A 22,735-nucleotide genomic window follows, 5' to 3' on the forward strand; every position below is an offset into this window, starting at 1 on the left:
GAAGTTTTAGATTTAAGTTTTACTTGGTGGGCAATAATATCATTAATATGTACATAAATGACAGTACACACAGTGCATCAACTGTTACAGTTCAATTAGAAAATACGTTTCACTGCAGGGAACCCGCTGCCTACCGGTCCGCTGGTCATCAAATTATTGTCTTAGTAATGTGACAAAAACTACAAAATTCAAGTCTCCATGGAGTGACTAATACATAGAAGAAACATATTTGTTCCCATGCTTGTTCTATATTTGGGTAATAGGCTTTATGCACATAAGCCATATTGGACAGAAATTGGGCCCCTTCCTTGCTTCCTTCACAGATGCTACCAATGATACTAATGAAGGCTCTGTTCCATTTAGTTTAGCACAGTGGTTCTCAAACTTTTTAAGTTAAGTTATTTCAAGGACCCCCATAACTCTGAGAGTGTACAAATGGAACCAAATGGACCCGGGAGGGTCCATTTGGTTTCATTTGTACACTCTCTGAGTTACACCCCCTCAAGGTACCACGATGGTCCCTGGACCACACTTTGAGACCCACTAGTGTTTCCAGTGAGCCAGCATGCACAATATCAGCACCCTGACTCTGTTTGACCAGAATGGAACAGAGCCTTCATTAGTGTCATTGGTAACACCTGTGAAGGATGTAAGAAAGGGGCCCAATTCATTCCCAATATGGCTGCTGTGCATAGCCTATTACAGAACACTATCACTACACTACAGCCATGTTGTTTTGTTTTAAGGACATCAGGTGATCGGTTCATCTCAGCCGGTGATGGCCAAAGAGGGAGATGATGTCATCCTTCCTTGTCACATTGAGCCACCGGTCAGCGCGGTCAAGATGGCGGTGGAGTGGTCCAGACCTGACGACCTGACGCCGGCCTACCTTCACGTCCTCCAAGATGGACGCGATGATGTTTTCCACTCTAAGAATCCGCTATACAAAGAGCGGACGCACATGCATGCTGAGGAGCTTCCTCACGGTAACGTCTCACTGAAGCTGACCCGGGTGAAGCTCTCGGACGAGGGGACGTTCAAGTGTTCTGTTCCAGGCCTGGCCAGCAGCAGTTTGATCCAGCTCCTTGTTGGTAAATAGACTCCTATCAGGCATCCACAGTGGTGGAAAAAATACATGTGTGTATATATATTTCTTTTAAGTAAAAAAGTAAAAGTATCAATACTGCAATGTAGAAACACTCTGTTACAAGCAGTGTTGGGATAGTTACTAAAACATAGTAATATGTTACTTATTACATATTACTTGTTTAAAAAGTAATGTAGTTACTTTACTTATTACTCCCTGCCAAAAGTACCTAGTTACTTATTACTTTAGTTACTTTTTTTTTCTCGCCCCCAGTAATTTGCATCCTTTCTCCCCAAAAGTCTGACTTTGCATTTTCAACATTAGCAGTTGTTTTTTTCTCTTTTCTGCAGCCTACATTGTAAAATCCTCATTGTACACTCATTTGAATTATATTAACACTATAAGACTTTTACAGTGTATGAATTCATAACTTACAGACTAAATGAAAACCATTTGACGACTATGAATTGAATACTAAGGACCTCAATGGAAACAAGTATTTTAAATGTATTTAATGTATTTTTTGCCTAATAATATATATAGAAAATAGCCGACCAACAAGCTTACGCCGCATCTTCATCGGTTAACAAGTCGCTTATAATAAGCAGACATGGCAACACTGTTTGTTCCGGTTTAAGGGCGGCCCGCCCTTCCGCAGCTGATAATAAGTCACACAGACAAGTGCGCAACGTTTCCGTATCCGCTCTAGACCGGATCAGCAAGCAGCCTGCATAGCAACTCGATCCCAACCAGTCTACACTCAAACCCAGAGTACCACCGAGGCTCGTGAAAAAAAGTAATAAGTTACTTTTTGAAAAAAAGTAAAGGTAATATTATTACTCAAAACGTGAAAGTAATTAGTTACGTTACTAGTTACTGGGAAAAGGTAATAATATTACTTTAAGTTACATATTACTTTAGTTACTTCCCAACACTGGTTACAAGTAAAAGTCCGGTAATCAAAAGTAATGACAAAAATACTGCTTACATTTTTCTCAAGGTATCGTGTATATAAACTGTATTAAAATAGCAGATCTACAAGCTCACAACGCATCGCATTGCGATGCGTTGTGAGCTTGTAGATTGGCTATTTTCAAATAGCCAAAGTTTATATAGGGCTGAAGTGGTTAATGTGTGTTTTGTAATAATAATGCAAATCTACAAAGTAACTAGTGACTAAAGACACAGTGATTCACATTATTGTATTGTATTGTATTGTATTGTCTGTCTGTCTGTCTGTCTGTCTGTCTATCCATCTATCTTATTTTTTTGTTTTTGCAGGAGCCACGTATCAGCCAGTGATCTCTTTAAACAGACCAACAGATGAGGGCTTATCTTTGACATGTGATTCTGGGTGCTGGTTTCCTGAACCTGAGATGTCTTGGCTGGACGGTGATGGACACACCGTCCCTGCTGAACCCTCGGTGACACACAGACCTTCTCAACACTGTTACGTTGTCCAGACGGACGTGACAGTGAGGAGAGCAGGTCATGTGACCTGTAGAGTTCACCTGCCACACATCAACCACACTGCTGAGACACACACCGTCATACCAGGTAATGAACGTTGTTAACATTGCATAATTGCCTGAGTAGGTTTGGGTCAAATTGACATTTCTGCCTAACTGTACTTTCCTAACACAGAATTGATTGTTGGGTCATGTGATCAGCGATATTAGAGCATTTTCAGCCAATTGATCTCTATTATAGTACTATGTCTTGTGAAATGTAATATATAACCATAATGCCATTATAAACTACTACAAGTCGCACTGTTTCCGCTGGAAGTGAGGTCCACCATTCTAGTGAATGCAAGGTTTGGTCCGAGCTGCAGTCCGAGCTGGCTCCAGTGTTGCCAGATGCTGTGAATGAAACAAGCGACCAGGTCTATGAAAACAAGCCCAAAAGAAGCAACCAGTTTCACCACTTGAGCCATATTACATCAGCTATTTTCAAAAGGAATATTGAAAGCAAACCCAAACAAAAGCAACACGCAACTAAAGTGCCTTTGTGTTAAATGCTCGCCTCTGAAATCAACTTAATTTCTTGCCCTAAATTGATTAGTCATTACACTATCTCTGCTTTCATAGTTTCTGATTAAAACAGGCCTCTGGCCTCGCGTATTTAGAACTACAGTATGTGTTTTCTCTTAAGATGGCACATATTTGTCACTCAGTAAAGGTTGTTTACGCACGGATTGATTTATGTTATGCTTATGTGTACTGGGTCAAGCAGATAAAGGTCATAAATCATGACAGTTAGGTGCCTTTGATTAAACTATTGTGACTCTGCATTTAATTAAAATCCTGTCATGCCCTTCATTAATCACTCATCATGTTGGCCTACATATCTTTTTTGTCTCTCAAGTTTCCTTGTTTCAGTGTTCCATTGGCATTTCCTCCTTGACATTTCCGTGAGAAGCATTTAACATGTAATTATTACGTCTAGTAAATCAAATCAAGCGTAGCTTGTAGGGTGTGTCTTACATGTGCATGCCTTGGACTTTCTCATCAATAGAGAACACCTGATGGAAACCACAACTAGCTACCGTACCTTGCCAAACCAAACCAATGGTTTAGCTGGCAGAACTTGATTTGATCTCCTTCTGTCGCTGTCCTCAAGTAACCCTGTCCTTTGAAAAGCCAGCAATCTCTATAATAGCCACATGATGTGTAAGACTCTCTATAGTAACCATATGATGTATAATACGCACCCACTCACCTTTGCAGCTAAATGGCCCTTTTGCGATGGAAGCACTGTCTGTACTGATTAGACTCTATTAATTATCCAAAAATGATTGGGATTTTTTTTTCTTTTGGTGGTTAAGTGGCTCAGTAGTTAATGCAGACATAGTATTGTTTTAAAATGTGCAGCACATTGGAATAGACCCTGTGACACACTGGGAGGCCATTAGCATACATTTAGGGCGCTAGGCCAATGTAGTTTTGGTCAAATGGTTCTTTTTCATGTGCGTGGCAATGAAAATGTCCTTCATGAGCTGCCATGGCGATGACCCCTGTCAACTTGGAATGTTACATTATTAGTTACATTGTTTGTTTTGCTTACTTTACAACTGTCTGCTAGTCAGGGTACCAACCTGGGGGGGGGGGGGGGGGGGGGGGAGGGGCACCAAACAGCAGGGAGAAAGGGAAAGAAGACAGAACTATCACCGAAAAGCACCGACATTTTGAAGCAGCTGCTGCTGAAGATGCGCTAAAACGATGATACTTTGCAGATGGTGTACCATTTGTATTCAGTGTTCATAATATAGGATGATGTATTTGCACTTTATTAGCCATACTGGTGACAGTTGATTAATAATTTGTTGATCTGTGAGGCCAGCCCAGCTGCTATTTACAGAGGATACAGGATAGGTGGGCACTAGGGACATCTGGGCACCTTGATGTAAAATTGCTATTGCTAAATCATGGCTCACTGTCTTTCCAGAGAGTTTCTTGGGAAGTGGAAGGACCGCACACGGACATCATCCAGTGGGAGGACAAACCGGAGAGATTGCGATCGCGGTGATTTTCACCTTGGTGGCAGCATTACTGGGATACTTCTGTTGGAAAAAGCAGACGCAAACTGGTAAGTCTTTCCCCACACAACATCCATCCATCCATCTATGTATCTGTAACGAACTATGTGAAGATCTAAATGATTAGTGTGTCTCCACACCGACCAATCACTGTCTGACATCTCAACGAGTGTGTGTGTGTGTGTGTGTGTGTGTGTGTGTGTGTGTGTGTTGTGTGTGTGGGGGGGGGGGGGGGGGGGGGGACACGGGGGAGCGGCACTCCCTCACTTCTCTAACTGCTGAAAAAAACAAAACATATATATTATTTTATGCTTTTCTTTTTTTTATTATTATTTCTTCTTTTTTAAAGAAATTATTTCTATTTTGTAATCATTTGCACATCTAAAAGCAACACATTTGTAACAATAAAACCATCATATTGGGTTGTGCAGGTGAGATTTAGAAAACCCTATGGGGTTTATAAAGTTAATCTCACCCCATTTAAAAAATACAGGTCAAATACATGTACGTGTGTGTGTGTGTGTGTGTGTGTGTGTGTGTGTGTGTGTGTGTGTGTGTGTGTGTGTGTGTGTGTGTGTGTGTGTGTGTGTGTGCGTGCGTGCGTGCGTGCGTGTGTGCGTGTGTGTGTGTGTGTGCTTGCACTTTGCAGTCTGCATGCAACATTCCACTGTCTGTGTGTAATCAGTGGGACTGGGAACAGGTGTGTGTAATAGGCTATAGCACCGCCCCTTCAGAGATCAGTTAGGTATCTGGTCAGGCATAGTGTTAGACTGCTTTTGCCCACGGGTCCTTGGTCGGACACTTCCTGTTTCACGTTGTTTGGCAGCGGGTTTCTGTTGAACTATATTGAACTATAACCATATTGTATTCATGTTTTATTTCGATTTATTTTTGCCTCAATAATACATGGTACCATAATCTGCGCTACCATCTCAGTCAACACAGTCTCACTTCCAAGAAGTCAGTGTAATTTGCAGTGGTGGAAAAAGAACTGAAATGTTTTTACTTAAGTAAAAGTATCAATACCACAATGTAGAAGTACTCTGTTACCAGTAAAAGGCCTGCAGTGTTCAAAATGTTACTTGAGTAAAAGTAAAAGTACTAAAAAGATCTACAAGCTCACAACGTGTGTTGTGAGCTTGTAGATCTGCTATTTTCAAATAGCCTAGGTATAGAATAGGGCTGACGTGGTCAATGTATGTTTTACAATGTCATCACTTATTATCTGCAAATAACTAGTAACTAAAGTTTTCGAAGTAAAAGTATTCATTTAATATACAGTAGGTATTATGAAAGGCCATCACTCTCTTTTTCTGAATATTGAATTTTGGAATATTATTGACTATTTCATTTCTACAAAGGAAAGAAATATTCATGACATTTTGAAATACTTTTTAATAATAAGTTTAGTTTGGTGGTTATTAGTAATGTGTGTGTGTATATATATATATATATATATATATATATATATATATATATATATATATATATATATATATATATATATATATATATATATATATATATATATATATATATATATATATATCTTTTTTTTTTTTTTTTGAACCCTTAAAGGAGTTCTGGCTGGTGGAGTGATATCACAGGAGGAAAAGGAAAAGGACACTGTTGGCGGCTTGTCTTCAGAGAAAACAGATGAAGAAAAGGGTTTGCTTTTTTCTAGTCTCATGCAGCCAGACACCCACAATGTTCAAATGCGTCTGTCTGTCTGTCTGTCTGTCTGTCTGTCTGTCTGTCTGTCTGTCTGTCTGTCTGTCTGTCTGTCTGTCTGTCTGTCTGTCATACAGGAGCAACAGAAGCTCTGAAAAGGATCAAGCGATAGCCTCCTTCCCACTTCCATTTTAAAAATAGCTTGCTGCTTAGCCGAAATGGAAATTACATCATTAACCCATTGAGACCTGAAGCCGATTCTACATGTCTCCTAAATCCCAACAGTTTTCTCAAAAACCTATGTTTCTATATCAGTGGTGCTCAATCTTTTTCATGTCAAGGACCCCCAAAATTATATGTATTTGGCTGTGGACCCCCATCAAAATATGTTGTTCCAGGGACCCCCCAGGAGCAAAGATTTGAGTTAAAAATGTTCGCTTTAAAAATATACATATTCAAAGATTTGCACACATTTTCACTATTTTTGAATAGCCCAAAGTGTAAAATAATGCTTTTTAGCTCAAATCTAAAAATGACACAGTTCCAGGTCTTAATTATTATTATTTTATTACTATTTATCTTTTATATGTTTATTTGAAAGGGACAATACAGAAATAATGTATCAAGTTGTAAAGCGTGAAACCGTTGCATTGTATAAGGGGTTTATAGCGGTGGCTAATTTGCGACCCCAGTCCCACTCCCTGATAAGGCCTTTCTATACAAATATATACCTAGTAAAAAATAATCTACCTAGTAAAAGATTATGTTGGCTGTAGCTACGGTACATTTCCACCCGACAACAACGATATGTGGTTAAATCTTTTGAAAGCAGATCTACGAGCTCACAATGCATCGCATCGCGACGCATTTGTGAGCTTGTAGATCTGCTATTTTCAAATGGCTGAAATGTATATAAGGCTGAAGTGGTTAATGTGTTTTGTAATAATAATCAAAATCTACAAAGTAACTAGTATCTAAAGCTGTTGAATAATTGTAGTGGAGTAAAAGTACAATATTTGCCTCTGAGATGTAGTGGAGTAGAAGTAAAAGTACTGAAATTTGGAAATACTCAAGTAAAGTAAAAATACCTCAAAACTGTACTTAAGTACAGTACTTGAGTAAATGTGCTTAGTTACTTTACACCTCTGGATGCACTGAACGGAGCAAAAAAAAATGTGCGTCATGCATTCATCTCAACCACTCGCTTTCTTTCAGGGCGGCTGTGGCTCAGGAGGCAGGTCGGCCAATGATCCGTGGGTCGGCGGTTCGAATCCCGGCTCCTCCTCCTGTCCACATGTCGAAGTGTCCTTGGGCAAGACACTGAACCCTACACTGCCTCCAATGATTCGGTCGGCGCTATCTTGCCACCATTGGTGTGTGAATGTGGGAAAAGTGGGGACACTGGCGTCGCATGTTCGCCGCTCCACCTCCCAATGTCCCCTCCCTGAATGAATGAATGAACCATTGTAAGAGCGCTTTGAGTAAGTTTGAGTACTTAGAAAAGCGCCATAAAAATGCAATTCATTATTATTCTTTCCCCTCTCTTACAAACAGCACGTTTTGTGATCCGGCATAAGGGACAGTTGATTGCAACGGTGTCCTCAGTGATGGCTATCGTAGACAGTCTAGGAACCATGGTCCACCCTGAGCTCTATGCCGAGATGCACGCTGAGAGGACATTCGTTGCCCAGATGAGGATGCTCTATACCAGGGTGCTACATCCATTCCATGACTTCAGAGCAGCATTTTACAATGCTCTGAAACAACACCAACCCCACCTGTTAGAGATGCTTGGTAAGATCACATGTACTACTACTTTTATTGCGACCGTAGGTCGCACTTACTATAGAAACCTGCTCCAGGTGTCCGTGCGTCACACACGTCCCGTCACTCCGTCACACACGTCCGTCACACTTTTGCCCTGCTCATATCTCCGCACCCGTTGCCCCGATCCATGCCAGATTTTGCACACACACTCCTTACCTGCCAAACTACACCCTCCAAGGACCCCCGGAGCTCCAGGGACCCCCAGCGGCCTCGGGGACCCCCAAGTGTAGAAAATGAGCACATGTGGACAAATTACCAAATGACCACCCCAACGGGGCTGCTCACGGGGCATTCCCGGGGACCACCCACTCCTGGTGCTCCAGAACGGATGCAAAAGTGGTGGCGCCCCCAGTGGAGGACCCCCTGCCACTGCAGCTCACATAAAATGCCGTAACTCGGGGGCTTGCCCCCCACAAACAATCCCTCCTTTCCCCTATAAACACACTCTCTCTCCCACACCACACACACACACACCAACAGCTCTTGCCTGCACACCTTTGCTCTGTATACATGTGACCTACGGTCGCTTATCTCCCGATTAGGGAGTCTTACTGGTGTATTTAACTAAGTAAATAAAAGAATAATTAAACCCTCCAGAAAAACGCAGGCAAAAATCCTTGATTATGCGGGCTAAAACTCTTGATTTTGCGGGCTAAAACTCTTGATTATGCGGGCTAAAACTCTTGATTATGCGGGCTAAAACTCTTGATTATGCGGGCTAAAACTCTTGATTATGCGGGCTAAAACTCTTGATTATGCGGGCTAAAACTCTTGATTATGCGGGCTAAAACTCTTGATTATGCGGGCTAAAACTCTTGATTATGCGGGCTAAAACTCTTGATTATATGGGCTAAAACTCTTGATTATATGGGCTAAAACTCTTGATTATATGGGCTAAAACTCTTGATTATATGGGCTAAAACTCTTGATTATATGGGCTAAAACTCTTGATTATATGGGCTAAAACTCTTGATTATGCGGGCTAAAACTCTTGATTATGCGGGCTAAAACTCTTGATTATGCGGGCTAAAACTCTTGATTATGCGGGCTAAAACTCTTGATTATGTGGGCTACAACTCTTGATTATGCAGGCTAAAACTCTTGATTATGCGGGCTAAAACTCTTGATTATGTGGGCTAAAACTCTTGATTATGCGGGCTAAAACTCTTGATTATGTGGGCTACAACTCTTGATTATGTGGGCTAAAACTCTTGATTATGCGGGCTAAAACTCTTGATTATGTGGGCTAAAACTCTTGATTATGTGGGCTAAAACTCTTGATTATGTGGGCTAAAACTCTTGATTATGTGGGCTAAAACTCTTGATTATGCGGGCTAAAACTCTTGATTATATGGGCTAAAACTCTTGATTATGTGGGCTAAAACTCTTGATTATGTGGGCTAAAACTCTTGATTATGTGGGCTAAAACTCTTGATTGTGCAGGCTAAAACTCTTGATTATGTGGGCTAAAACTCTTGATTATATGGGCTAAAACTCTTGATTATGCGATGAAATATGCGTTTTTTTTTTGCAATTTCATGCGGTGAAATTGCGGAAAGTTGCGAAAGATGTCTGTATGACATAGCCTACTTTGATGTAAAAGTCCAAAATGTATCTATTCCTGAGTCTCATGAATCCTGATTTCATCGTCGCACGATGGGGCGACGGCCCAACGAAAAAATCGCATGTTGTGACTTTAGGTCACGCAGCAACTTCGGTCACGAGCACTTTAAACCTATTTACAAGCTCACAACGCGTCGCATCGCTACACGTTGTGAGCTTGTACATCTGCAGATCTTGTAGATCTACTATTGCTTGTAGATCTACGATTGCTTGTAGATCTGCTATTTTCGAAACCTCTTGCAGTAAAATGTGGAATATTTGGAATATTTTTTTAAACATTCTAACAACACAAATGCTCCCTGGCTGGCACAAAACATTTTCATGAAAATATTTGAGAACCACTGGTTTAAATAATAATTACAAACAATATTACAAAACATTCAAAATATTTTTTTCAGGTTTTGAAAATAGAAGATCTACAAGCTCACAACGCGTCGCATCGCGACACCTTGTGAGCTTGCAGATCGGCTATTTTCTTTTTTTTATCATTTTTATCCCGAGATTTTGTAACCCTTTTTTCACCCGGTGCCAATTATATTATAAGTGATCCTGGGCACTACACTCCCCTCACCAGCCTAGGGAGGCCAGGGCCGAGCTCATGCCTCCTTCAATGCATGAGAGCCAACTGACCTTCTTGTCACCTGACAGGGGGGAGTTTCCCTGGTTGGACGTAACACGTGGAAGGAACACGTTATTCCAACCAGTTCCTTTCCCCTCCATCAGGCGCCCCGGCTGACCAGGGGGAGGCAGTATAGTGACCAGGATTACTGCATGTTTTTGTGTGAGGGTATTATCTACCCTAGGAGACACGGGGAGAACATGCAAACTCCACACAGAGTAGGCCCTTTCGCCAGATCGGCTATTTTCAAATAGCCGATTGATGCAAAGGTTTAAAGTGCTCATGTGGCCTAATAGTTGCTTGGGCTTGTTTTCATAGACCTGGGCAAAAATAAGAATGAATGAATTCTCCCACGTGCGTGTGCTCTCCCACTCATAGAGAAAGTTAGGCGGCCGTGCCTACAGTATGTCGTAAGTAATGATTACAGTATATGTGTATACATCGTTGAAGTGAGTGAGTGTTCATCCTCCTCTTTTGTATCCTCACCAGTTAAAGAAGAAGAAGACAACTCAGCCGGTAAGCTCTGTGTGTGTGTGTGTGTGTGTGTGTGTGTGTGTGTGTGCGTGCGTGCGTGCGTGCGTGCGTGCGTGCGTGCGTGCGTGCGTGTGCTCGATCGATTTGATTAGTGATTGAAGGCAGTGTTCATTTTCACAGCAAATTCTGATTTAGTCTTTTCAATAACAGAGAGCTTGTAGATCTGCTTTTTTCAAACATTTTAGTACTTTTACTTTTGGTACTTTAAGTACAATTAGATACCAATACTTTTGTACTTTTACTCAAGTCAATTTTGAATTCCAGACTTTTACTTGTAACAGAGTATTTCTACATTGCAGTATTGCTACTTTTACTTAAGTAAAACATTTGAGTACTTTTTCCACCACTGATACATATCAAAATATTGTAGTCTTAGTTTTAGTCAACAAAATGAACACTGATTGAAGGTAGGCTTTATGTAAATAGATTGCCTTTGTGTATCAGATGTGCTATAAAAAAAAAACATGCCTTGCCTTGATGACCCAGAGAGCAATGGTTCTCAAACGTTTTAATCTCAAGGACCCCCATAAGTTCCCCTGAGAGTGTACGAATGGAACCAAATGGACCCTTACAAAGATTTTAAATTGAAGGGTTCTTTGTTCGATTCTCACAAGAGGAAAACATGTTGCAGTGATTAATTGGTTGATTAAGTTTATCAACAATCAGTCTGTCTCTCATGCAACAGGCTGTCCTGGATCTCCCGATTGTCCAACAAAGGAAAAGCCACCGAGTAAGTATAACATCTCAACTTCCACAGAACTACTGTGTGTGTGTGTGTGTGTGTGTGTGTGCGTGTGTGCGTGCGTGCGTGCGTGCGTGCGTGCGTGCGTGCGTGCGTGTGTGCGTGTGTGCGCGTGCGCGCAGTCTGTGTGCATGTAACTTTTGACTGTGTGGGTGTAAGTGCATTAGTTATACATAAGTATAGATGTTAAAGTGGCACTATGTAATCCTTTTAATGAATACAATGTTATTTTGTCCAATCTGTATGCTAGGGCTAGGAGTATGTTACATTATGCATAGGTATGCTTTGGGCGTTACATTAATCCAACCAATCAGTGTGCCAGATGCCATTGCCTTATGCCCAGTGCTACACTCTCTCTCCCTCTCTGCCCATGGAAGAGCAAAGAGACAGTCCCGACGTTGATATCCTATAAGAATAATATAAGATTTGATACAGAGAATTATCACTCACACATTGCTGGTTATACAGAACTTTAAATTGCAGCAATCGCTTGTGTTCTGGATGAATTAAACTGAATGAGGTTATAACAAACACAGATCAAATTACATTGCACTGGTATTTGATAAGCTTAACTGGCAACTGTTGATAAAAACACAACTTATTGACAAAAGGAATTAACAGTCACACTTTTGTGGATTACAGTAAAACTGTAATGACACTCACTTCATTCATGAGTGCCGTTGTGCCAACCCTAATAATGATGTTTCTGTGTTGTACAGACCCACTGCACAGGAGGAAAAGTATTGATAAGTACACCACACTGTGTGTGTGTGTGTGTGTGTGTGTGTGTGTGTGTGTGTGTGTGTGTGTGTGTGTGTGTGTGTGTGTGTGTGTGTGTGTGTGTGTGTGTGTGTGTGTGTGTGTGTACGCGCGTGCGCAGTGGTGTAAAATAACTAAGTACATTTACTCAAGTATTGTACTTAAGTACAATTTTTTTTAGGTCATTTTACTTTACTGGAGTATTTCCAATTTTCAATACTTTTACTTCTACCCCACTACACCTCAGAGCCAAATATTGTACTTTTACTCCACTACAATTGTTACTAGTTACTTTGTAGATTTAGCTTATTATTACAAAACACTCCAGTGTGTGTGATTGTGTGTGTCATGAGAGAGAGAGAGAGAGAGAGAGAGAGAGAGAGAGAGAGAGAGAGAGAGACAGACGCACACACACACACACACACACACACACCAAGGATAGATAAAACATCAGTTAAGCCATAACAACAGTGTCACGTTAACCTTAGCTTCCATCGACTTATCAAGTTCATGCAGGACATATTGTATTTGAATTATGCTCCATTGTTTCCATAGAAACTATTGTCAACTGTATTAAACTTGTGATGTGATAAGCCTTTGTTTGCTACACAGATTATTTTCTTAATTTATGCAAAAATATGGAATCTAAATCTTAGTAGAAATAGGCCCATATGGAAGAGGTCATTCCTCTGTTAGCCTACAAAAAGACTATTCCACACCATTCTGGCCCATTATAGACCCTCCAGAAAAGTGCGATTATGCGGGGGTAATGTTTTTTCAAAAAGGCTGCATCGCATCTTATAGTATGCGCATCGCATCGCATAATATGTGCTTCGCATCGCATAATTGCGCATATTCCGCATATTCCGCAACTTTTCACATATTTCCCATTTTTCGCAACTTTTCGCATATTTCTATATTTTGCCGCATATTTCACACCTTTTCGCATATTTCTATATTTTGCATATTGCCGCATATTTCACACCTTTTCGCATATTTCTATATTTTGCATATTGCCGCATATTTCACAACTTTTCGCATATTTCTATATTTTGCATATTGCCGCATATTTCACACCTTTTCGCATATTTCTATATTTTGCATATTGCCGCATATTTCACAACTTTTTGTATATTTCTATATTTTGCATATTGCCGCATATTTCGCAACTTCCCACAATTTCACCGCATAAAATTGCATATTTCATCGCATAATCAAGGACTTTTGCCCACGTTTTTCTGGAGGGTCTACCATTAAGAACTGAGGCCGATTCTGTGAAAGTCTTCTAAATCAGTAGTTCAAACGTAGTTCAAAAATAGCAGATGTACAAGCTGGCACGCGCTGTGAGCTTGTAGATCTGCTATTTTTGAATATAGCCAACGCATACATTCTAAAACGACACAGATGCTTTCCTGGTTTTAATGGGGTATAGATTTAAAACAAAGATGACTATGATGATTATAAACCTTTCTCAAGACGTTTTATCTTTTGAAATGTCATTTTGTGTAATTCACCTGTTTTTTCAACCAGATAGCCCTTGCAATATGAAGGAAGACAAATTGCATGTAAGTTATCGAAAGTTAATAACAAAGTTATAAAACTGCACAGAGAGAGCATGTACAGTAGGCTATAACGTGTTAGTTTCCATCACAGTTCATAGTAATACTGAGCAGATATTGTATTTTACCATTTTGTGTATTTGTATACATTTCGGCCATTTGAAAACAGCAGATCTACAAGCTGAGCTTGTAGATCTGCTATTTTCAAAAGATTTTTTATACATTTAAAAACTTGAGTAATGAGTATTTTATTGTTGTGCATTAAATGTATTTTGATACCAATACTTTTGTACTTTTACTTAAGTAATTTTTTAAATTCCAGACTTTAACTTGAAACAGAGTATTTCTGCATTGCAGTATTGATACTTAACCAAAACATTGAGTACTTTTTCCACCACTGCATGTGTCTGTCTGTGCTCCTGTGTGTAGGATGAGCAGTATGAGTTGACCAGCACACCTACAGGCCTCTGTGTGATCATGAGTAACGTGAACAATGACTCAAGGAAATCTACTGGTATGATTGTTGGAGAGTTGTCATGACACTCACCCTTTACTGTCGGCTGTTTGTATGTTGGTCATTGTCTCATCTGTCATGTCTAAACCTTTTTGCCATGTTGTACTATTTTGAATAAAGCATTTAAAAATAGTGAAAATAGTCGATCTACATCGACACATTGTGAGCTTGTAGATTGGCTATTTGAAGTATTTTAAAACGTTTTTCAAAATAGTGCAAAAAATCCTACAAAGTTTAGGCATAAAGGGTAAGGCAAGTGTTTCAAATCGTCCTCATGTTGGTGCTATAGACCCCTTAACAGACGTCACACTGATAAGAACCAGTATGCGCACAAGAAACCCATCCTGTCAGGTCTCGCTAGGACGCGCCTCACCAGCCAACACACAAGAGGGGGGGTTGGGGTGTGCTGAAACCAGCGCACCCCGAAACAACAGGTTGGGAATTGATTGCATGAAACAATCATGTGGTGCGTCCAGTCTCAATGTTAGTAAACAAATAATTGGTCTATAACTGGCCACTTCACGTTTTGTCCTGTAACTCTTGAACCGTAGGTCTTACAAATGTTTCCCTGCATATTCTCCATGACGACGCAAATCCCTGGCTGTTTTTGCCACACTGGGTTTTCTTCAAAACACCATTCTGCTACACATTGTGTCCAAAACTCAGGCAAATCGGTACACATTATCTCTGGATGGATCAGTCCGATTTTGCATATTCCATTTCGATTGGCTATGACTGAATTTCAAAGTTTGTGGGCCCTGGCTAGGCAACCAGGCCTGGCGGACACCAAGCGCACCTAGAGTAGCACACTCACTTTTATAGTCTAATTGAAGATCACGCTATTTATTTATCACTAATTGCTCTTGAAAAGCGTGTCAAATTGACATCTAAAATGTGAACATGAAAATGTTCTGACTTAACTTAAGACCTGGAGGCGTGGCCAATGCTGTTTTGAAAATAGACGATTACAAGCTCACAACGCGTCGCATCGCATTGGTACTTTTACTCAAGTAACATATTGAACACATGCCTTTTACTTGTAACAGAGTATTTTTTTATATTGTGGTATTGCTACTTTTACTTAAGTAAAATGTCTGAGTACTTTTTCCACCAATGAGACATGGCTGTGTTTGTTCTTCAGTTGATGTGGCGCACACATTCAGCCGGCTGGGCTTCAGGGTGTTGATGTGGAAGGACCAGACCAGGAGGCAAATGAAGAAGACCCTGGAGTGGCTCTCTTCTCTGAAGGACCCCGCCGACCAGTGGTGTAAAGTAATTAAGTACATTTACTCAAGTACTGTACTTTAGTTACTTTAGTTACTAGTTACTTTGTAGATTTTGATCATTATTACAAAACACACATTAACCACTTCAGCCCTAAAGTATATACATTTCAGCCATTTGAAAATAGCCGATCTACAAGGTCAATGTGTCGCGATGCGACGCATTGACCTTGTAGATCGGCTATTTTCAAATGATTTTTATACATTTGAAGACTTGTGAAATGGGACAATCCGCATAACGAGTACTTTTACTTTTGTGCTTTAAGTATATTTTGGTACCAATATTTTTGTACTTTTACTCAAGTACATTCCGGACTTTTACTTGTAACAGACTATTTCTACATTGCAGTATTGATACTTTTACTTAAGTAAAAACATTTAGTACTTTTTTTCCCCCCCACCCACTGTACAGGACACGCGTGTGAAGGAATGGTCCAGGAAGGACGAGGAGTTCGCCGACCCCACATTGGAAGATCGTCCAAAGCACGGAGACGCCTTCGTTTGCTACGTCATGAGTCAAGGGATAGCGGGCGGCGTCATGGGCGCCGATAAGGAGACCCTGTACTTCCACGACATGACCACGCCTTTCAACGGAGCCAAGTGCCCCGACCTCGTCAACAAGCCCAAGGTGTTCTTGGTGGAGGCGGGCCAGGAGGGAGGGGATCATCAGAGTGTTGTAAGATGTTCCGGGGGTCCCGTGGAAGCGGATTTTCTGGTGGCCTTAGCAAACAAGGAGAGCTATTTAGTAGTTGGAAACGACATACACGGGTTCTGGTTCACGCAGAACGTGTGCAAACTGCTGAACGAAGGCTGTGACAGGTAACTCTGAACATCATATGAAACGGAAACAAAAACATGAATATAAACTGATATTTTAATCTATTTTTAATATAGTATTTCCAAATATCAGTACTTTTACTTCTACTCCACTACTTCTCAGAGGCAAATATTGCACTTTTACTCCACTACAATTATTTAAAAACTTTACTAGTTACTTTGTAGATTATATATATATATATATATATATATATATATATATATATATATATATATATATATATATATATATATATATATATATATATATAGTTACAAAACATACATTAACCACTTTAGCCCTATTTTATACCTAGGCTATTTGAAAATAGTTGATCTACAAGCTCACAATGTGTGGCATCGCGACATGGTGTGAGCTTGTAGATCTGCTATTTTCAAACATTTTAGTACTTTTACTTTTGATACTTTGAGTACATGTTGATGCCAATACTTTTGTTCTTTTACTCAAGTAACATTTTGAACACGGGCCTTTTACCTGTAACAGAGTATTTATATATTGTGGTATTGCTACTTTTACTGTTTGTGACACAGGGGCGATGACGTCGTGACCATACTCCGTCGGGTCATCAACGCAGTGAGCCGGAAGACGCCGCCCAGGGGCTTAAAGCAGCAGATTCCTGAGGTTACAAAGAACACGCTGAGCAGAAAGCTGGTGTTCTCACCAAGTACCAACTGATTCCAGAATACCCAGAACTACCAGGGGCGTCACGGCTATTCACTGTGCGTACGACGCGGCACCCTCAATCTCACATATCCGTGATTTTATACCCCCCACTTTTTGAAAAAATAAAAAACATATATATATTTTTTGATAATAAATCGGTAAAATCAGGCAAAAATAAGAATTAAATAACCTAACCCTAACCCTAAAACCGAAATAAAGTAACCAAAACACAAAGAAAACGAACAAGATCCGCCCAAAAAACGCAAATACAGAATTTGTTTACATTTGACAGTTACAAATGTTTTTCACGCTTTTTAAAAAATAGCAGATCTACAAGCTCACAGCGCGGCACTCGGTGCCGCGCTGTGAGCTTGTATACCTGCTATTTTTGAATAGCCAAAGTGTAAAGTAATTAGGGGTATAGTCCACCGAAAGTCCACCCCCCCCCCCACCGTCTGAGAGCCTGTGACGTCCCTGAGAACTACACACACACACACACACACACACACACACACACACACACACACACACACACACACACACACACACACACACACACACACACACACACACACTTTTGGATAATAATACCGAATGTCCTGGTTAACCATCACCAGGTATTCTGCAGTGGTGGAAAGAAACTAAGTACATGTACTCAAGTAAAATTTTGAGGATTTTTTTACTTTACTGGAGTATTTCCCATTTGCAAGACTTTTACTTTTACTCCACTACATGTCAGAGGAAAATATTGTACTTTTACTCCATTACAATTATTTGAAAACCTTAGTTACTTGTTACTTTGTAGATTTCAATTGTAATAAAAAAAAATCACACCCTGTGTGAAGGAAGCGGTGCCTTTGGGGTGGGGCTTCACTCATTTCAGTTCGTCCCTATTGGTGGTCTGAGTCCACTTACCAAATTTGTACTTGGTAGCATGCTGCAAACTGGAATAATGGCTGTTTAAAGCCCAGCCAATGGGTAGACAGAGGGGGCGGGGCTTAAGTAATTACAGTTTGTCCCTATTGGTGGTTTTAGTCCATGTCCAAAATTTGTACTCCTTAGCATGCTGCGAACTTGAGTTATGGCTGTTTAAAGGCCAGCCAATGGGAAGACAGAGGGGGCGGGGCTTGAGCAATTCATGCTCGGCCCGTATTGGTGGTCTAAGTCCACATACCAAATTTGGACTTGGTGGCATGCTGCAAACTGGAGTTATAGCTGTTTAAAATCCCGTGCTCATCCCGTGCTCATACGGGCGGACGTCCCTGGGGGTCCCTGGACCCCTCTTTGATAACCGGTGGCACGTGTGGCAAATGAGAGGAGAGATGGCATAGGCAATCTCCAAGTCCGTGTGTGTGTGTGTGTGTGTGTGTGTGTGTGCGTGTGTTTGTATGTGTTGCTTCTTTGCCGTGCTCATCCCGGGCTCATACGGACACACAGACGGACACACAGACGGACACACAGACACACAGACACACAGACACCGAGTCAAAGCCACGTATAGAGCGGTTGGCACCGCTAAAAACCATACACATTAACCACTTCAAACCTATATATACTTTGGCTATTTTCAAAGGATTTTAAACATTTGGAAACGTGTGAAATGGGACATCGTGCATAATGTACTTTTACTTTAAGTGCTTTTGAGTATATTTTGATGCCAATACTTTTGCATTTTAACTCAAGTACATTTTGATTATCAGACTTTTACTTGTGACAGAGTAGTTCTACATTGCAGTATTGATTAAGTAAAACATTTGAGTACTTTTTTTCCACCACTGGTATTCTGCATTAAATGTTGAAATGCTTTCAATTTACAATTTAATAAACAATTTAGCAGATGCTCTTAATCCAGAGGGATTTACTGTTACAAGGTAAACACAAGGTAATACATCAAATGTATAGACAATTTGTAGAGTCTCAGTAATGTAAGCCTCTAATGTAACATTAGCCTGATTCACTGCCTTTTGCTATCATTTTAATGTTTTATGCTTTATTGTCAAATGAATTGTAACTGTTATTGTATTCTTGCTCTGTAAAGCCGTGAAAACATAAATCGGCAGAGAAATTAATACTTTTCCAGACGATATGTGTTTACTGCAGCAGTAAGTAGTAAATGTTTATCTGAGCTGTATGGTTTACATCTCTGAATACAAGCATATCTTTTCTGTCATATTAGATCAAGCACAAAATGTTTATTGTTAATTATGAAGCAAATATGTTTGAGTTGTTAGAACAACTGCATTTCTTTATTTTAAATCATTAAATATATATATATATATATATATATATATAGAGAGAGAGAGAGAGAGAGAGAGAGAGAGAGAGAGAGAGAGAGAGAGAGAGAGAGAGAGCGCCACCCACCCCATTAGGTGCTAGCCAGCACACAATGGGTGCGTTTACATGCACAATATTTATTCATTCAGAATGAACTCATTCCGAATAGAAATGTATACCCAACTGTTTACATGGCACCTGAATAAAAGTATTCCTGTTCCTCAATCGTTTACATGAGCATTTCTATTCTGAATGAGCATTCATTCCGAATTGAAGTGGAATAAACCTGTCCATGTAAACGCAGCCACTGTGATGTGAGACCACACTGCAATGAGCGTGTAAATCGCCTGTTATCCTTGTGTGACACCGGTGGGGAACTAAGTATAAATCAAGTCAACAAGTGTTGACGATGGAGCGCTTTATTGACCCACAACGTGTGAACCTATCAACAGTTGTGTGTGTTTGTTTGTGAGACGTACCAACGGAAATAAATCCTGGACTTTATTGTGTTTTATGATGATGTTTTTAACTAACATGCATAATTTGTGTGGGTTATTTGCTTCAACAAAGCAGTTCATTGAGCCTATAGGCTATATATTATCTATGAACACATTATTTGGTGTCATTCACTCATAGTGGTTTATGTCAAGGATGCATAGAAGAATGTTATTGTGTGTCTGTTTTTGTTTTGTTTGTTTCGTCTGTCTATTTTGTTTTGTCTACTCAGTGTACATGTAACGATTGTGACATGTATTTATGTTGGGACCTCTTCTAAAACGAGATGGCTCATCTCAAGGAGTTTATCCTAATAAAGAAACTTGAATATATATGCATAATAACATAAACTTTACTGTTTAAGACTTCACACATTAAGTATTCCCGGGGCCCAGTCTGTTTTGGTGCCGAGATGGTTTAGGTGCCCACTGGACCTACAGACGGACGGACGGACGGACGGACGGACGGACGACAGACGACAGACAGACAGACAGACAGACAGACAGACAGACAGACAGAGTGTGATGAGGAAGAGGGAAAGGAGTAAAGTTCACCATTCATATCTCATAAAATCTATAATATAATAAAGAAATAAACACAAGGCCAGCTATAATGCAAATACAGTAGCATTTATTACAGTGTGTTTATGACTGATTAGGTCTCCAGAGTTAATATTTAACTGTATGACAGACATGTACTGTACCACCATCTAAACCTCTCCTCCTTCTGCCTCTATAAACGTCATCCTTTCATCCCCTTTTTACTTCCTCCATCCTGCATAGAGGTGAGTGTCATGGGGTCCGCTCATAATCCTGTTATCCTATTATTCTGACTATTAGGTTAGGGTTAGGGTTAGGGTTAGTTATAATGAGGCCAGTCAGACAAACGGAGTCATACTGTATGTGTAATGAAATTACAATGTGTTACACCCAGTTGATACCCGGATACATCTATTAATGTGTATATTATGTAACTTTCACTGAAGTCACTAGCTAAGAACTGTGTTGATCTGGGCTAATCTGTAATAATATAGTGGTGTGGTATTGCTTTTGTTCGTAACAGCTGTGTGTTTGTATTTGATTTAATATTTTAAAAATAATATGAATTATTATCATGTTCCTACTTCCTCAAAGGAGAGAGGAGTTGAATCATTAAAACTATGAATGTGTCTCTTTGTTCCAATAGGGTTTTATCAACACACACAGACATCAACACTTCACTCCAACAGACACTGACTGGCTGTTAGACAAACATCACAAACAACTACACACCTGCTCCAGCTACCAGGTAACTTTATTTTATTGCTCATGAGTCAAACAACCATTTTGTTTCTACAGAGTCTTGTACTGTACTGCCTTGCTCATGAGTAGCAACACTCCAAGAACAAAATACAACACTTCTAGGAGCACGGCTCAAAAGTATTATTATGTGAAGAGAAAACACTTAAAGTCTTTTCATTGTTTTATTTTCCTCACCCGGAGGAACAACAGACGTGTTGTGACTCCTGCATTCTACCTCTGACTGGCTGAGGCGATGTCATGTACTGTACATGCCACACGTGTGTGTGTGTGTGTGTGCGTGTGTGTGTGTGTGTGTGTGTGTATCCTTACGATTACGGTCGAAAGGGAGTGCAGGAAATGAAATTGGTACTAAGCAAGGTGTGTTTGTGGCATTCCCTATGGGCAGATAGGCAGGTTTTTTAGAGGTGTGCTCTATAGAGGCCCCTCAACATGTGAGTTCAGTTTAGGGATGTTTGGATTAAGTTGCATTTATTACAGTGTGTTTATGACTGATTAGGTCTCCAGAGTTAATGTTTACACAGGTTAGGGTTAGGTTAGTGATTGGGTTAAGACCTCTACACACTGTACGATATTTGACCCAATTTCACTATCGGGGATATTTTTTGGTGTTCGCCGACAAAACCACCGATCTCAGTTAAGTGAGGTGTTGATCGCGCAGTGTGTAAGGTACTCCGAGAAGAAACACCCCGATAAAGTACGGTCGGCGAGCGGTTCCCGATAACTTTTAGATTTCAAACTTGTTGGATAATTGGGGCTATCGGCCCCGATCTAGTGCACGCTACAGCCAATGAGAGCACATTACAGCCACGCACCGTGGCTAGTCATCCCGCATAGACCCGCAATATTACCGTACAGACAGTCCAGTCCCGTATTAGTTAAACATGATAAACAGATTGATAGAGTGAGCGAGCCTGCTCGACGATGGGGCTGTTTATTATTAGAGAGGAATAGGGCTTGCAGACAGAGAGAGAGAGCTGTGTGTGTGTGTGTGTGTGTGTGTGTGTGTGTGTGTGTGTGTGACGCACGTATCTATCTCTGAACAGTATTGCCAGGTTTTGCGCGAGAAATAAGCAACCAGATCTATGAAAACAAGCCCAACAAAAGCGACTATAGGCTTTATGAGCACTTTAAACCTATATACAAATAAAATAGCCGATCTACAAGCTCACAACGCGTCGCAGCTATTTTTAAAGAAAAAAAGCAACATTAAGAAATACAGAGACATTGAGAATTATTTAATGTCAATCATTAGCGTCTCGGTCTCGCGCATATACAGATGTGCCACTTCAAAACTTCACACGTTACTGTTCTTTCCCTGAAAGTCCCCTGAAAATGCATTTTTTTCCTCCCTTTTCTGCCCTTAAAATGCACTGTTTTGCCCCTGAAAAGAAGTTGTCACTACACACCC

General features: G+C 40.4%; 2 protein-coding genes and 1 long non-coding RNA gene across 4 annotated transcripts in view; all 3 read left to right on the forward strand.

Annotated features, from left to right (window-relative positions):
• LOC311034849 overlaps positions 1 to 22,735 on the forward strand; it is a 49,114-nt gene that overhangs the window by 13,954 nt on the left and 12,425 nt on the right. For both annotated transcript variants that reach the window (XR_014599638.1, XR_014599639.1), the window contains exon 3: positions 21,212 to 21,313. This is a non-coding gene — a long non-coding RNA (uncharacterized lncRNA). The remainder of the gene's footprint in view (positions 1 to 21,211; positions 21,314 to 22,735) is intronic.
• On the forward strand, positions 779 to 12,053 carry LOC311035048 (selection and upkeep of intraepithelial T-cells protein 1-like; the record flags this gene model as incomplete). The annotated part of the gene is made up of 8 exons (XM_084043128.1): positions 779 to 1,091; positions 2,369 to 2,644; positions 4,535 to 4,675; positions 6,204 to 6,293; positions 7,851 to 8,090; positions 10,855 to 10,881; positions 11,585 to 11,629; positions 12,019 to 12,053. The coding sequence occupies 8 exons, from the start codon at positions 779 to 781 to the stop codon at positions 12,051 to 12,053; spliced, it is 1,167 nt and encodes a 388-aa protein (XP_083899254.1).
• Positions 12,373 to 17,555, forward strand: LOC311034839 (caspase-8-like). The gene is made up of 6 exons (XM_084042862.1): positions 12,373 to 12,391; positions 13,935 to 13,965; positions 14,389 to 14,473; positions 15,615 to 15,745; positions 16,169 to 16,575; positions 17,125 to 17,555. The coding sequence occupies exons 2-6, from the start codon at positions 13,945 to 13,947 to the stop codon at positions 17,267 to 17,269; spliced, it is 789 nt and encodes a 262-aa protein (XP_083898988.1). The 5' UTR covers positions 12,373 to 12,391; positions 13,935 to 13,944; the 3' UTR covers positions 17,270 to 17,555.

The sequence above is a fragment of the Gymnoscopelus microlampas genome (genome assembly GCF_963454915.1).
Source record: "Gymnoscopelus microlampas genome assembly, chromosome: 19".
In the NCBI taxonomy this organism is placed as follows: Eukaryota; Metazoa; Chordata; class Actinopteri; order Myctophiformes; family Myctophidae; genus Gymnoscopelus; species Gymnoscopelus microlampas.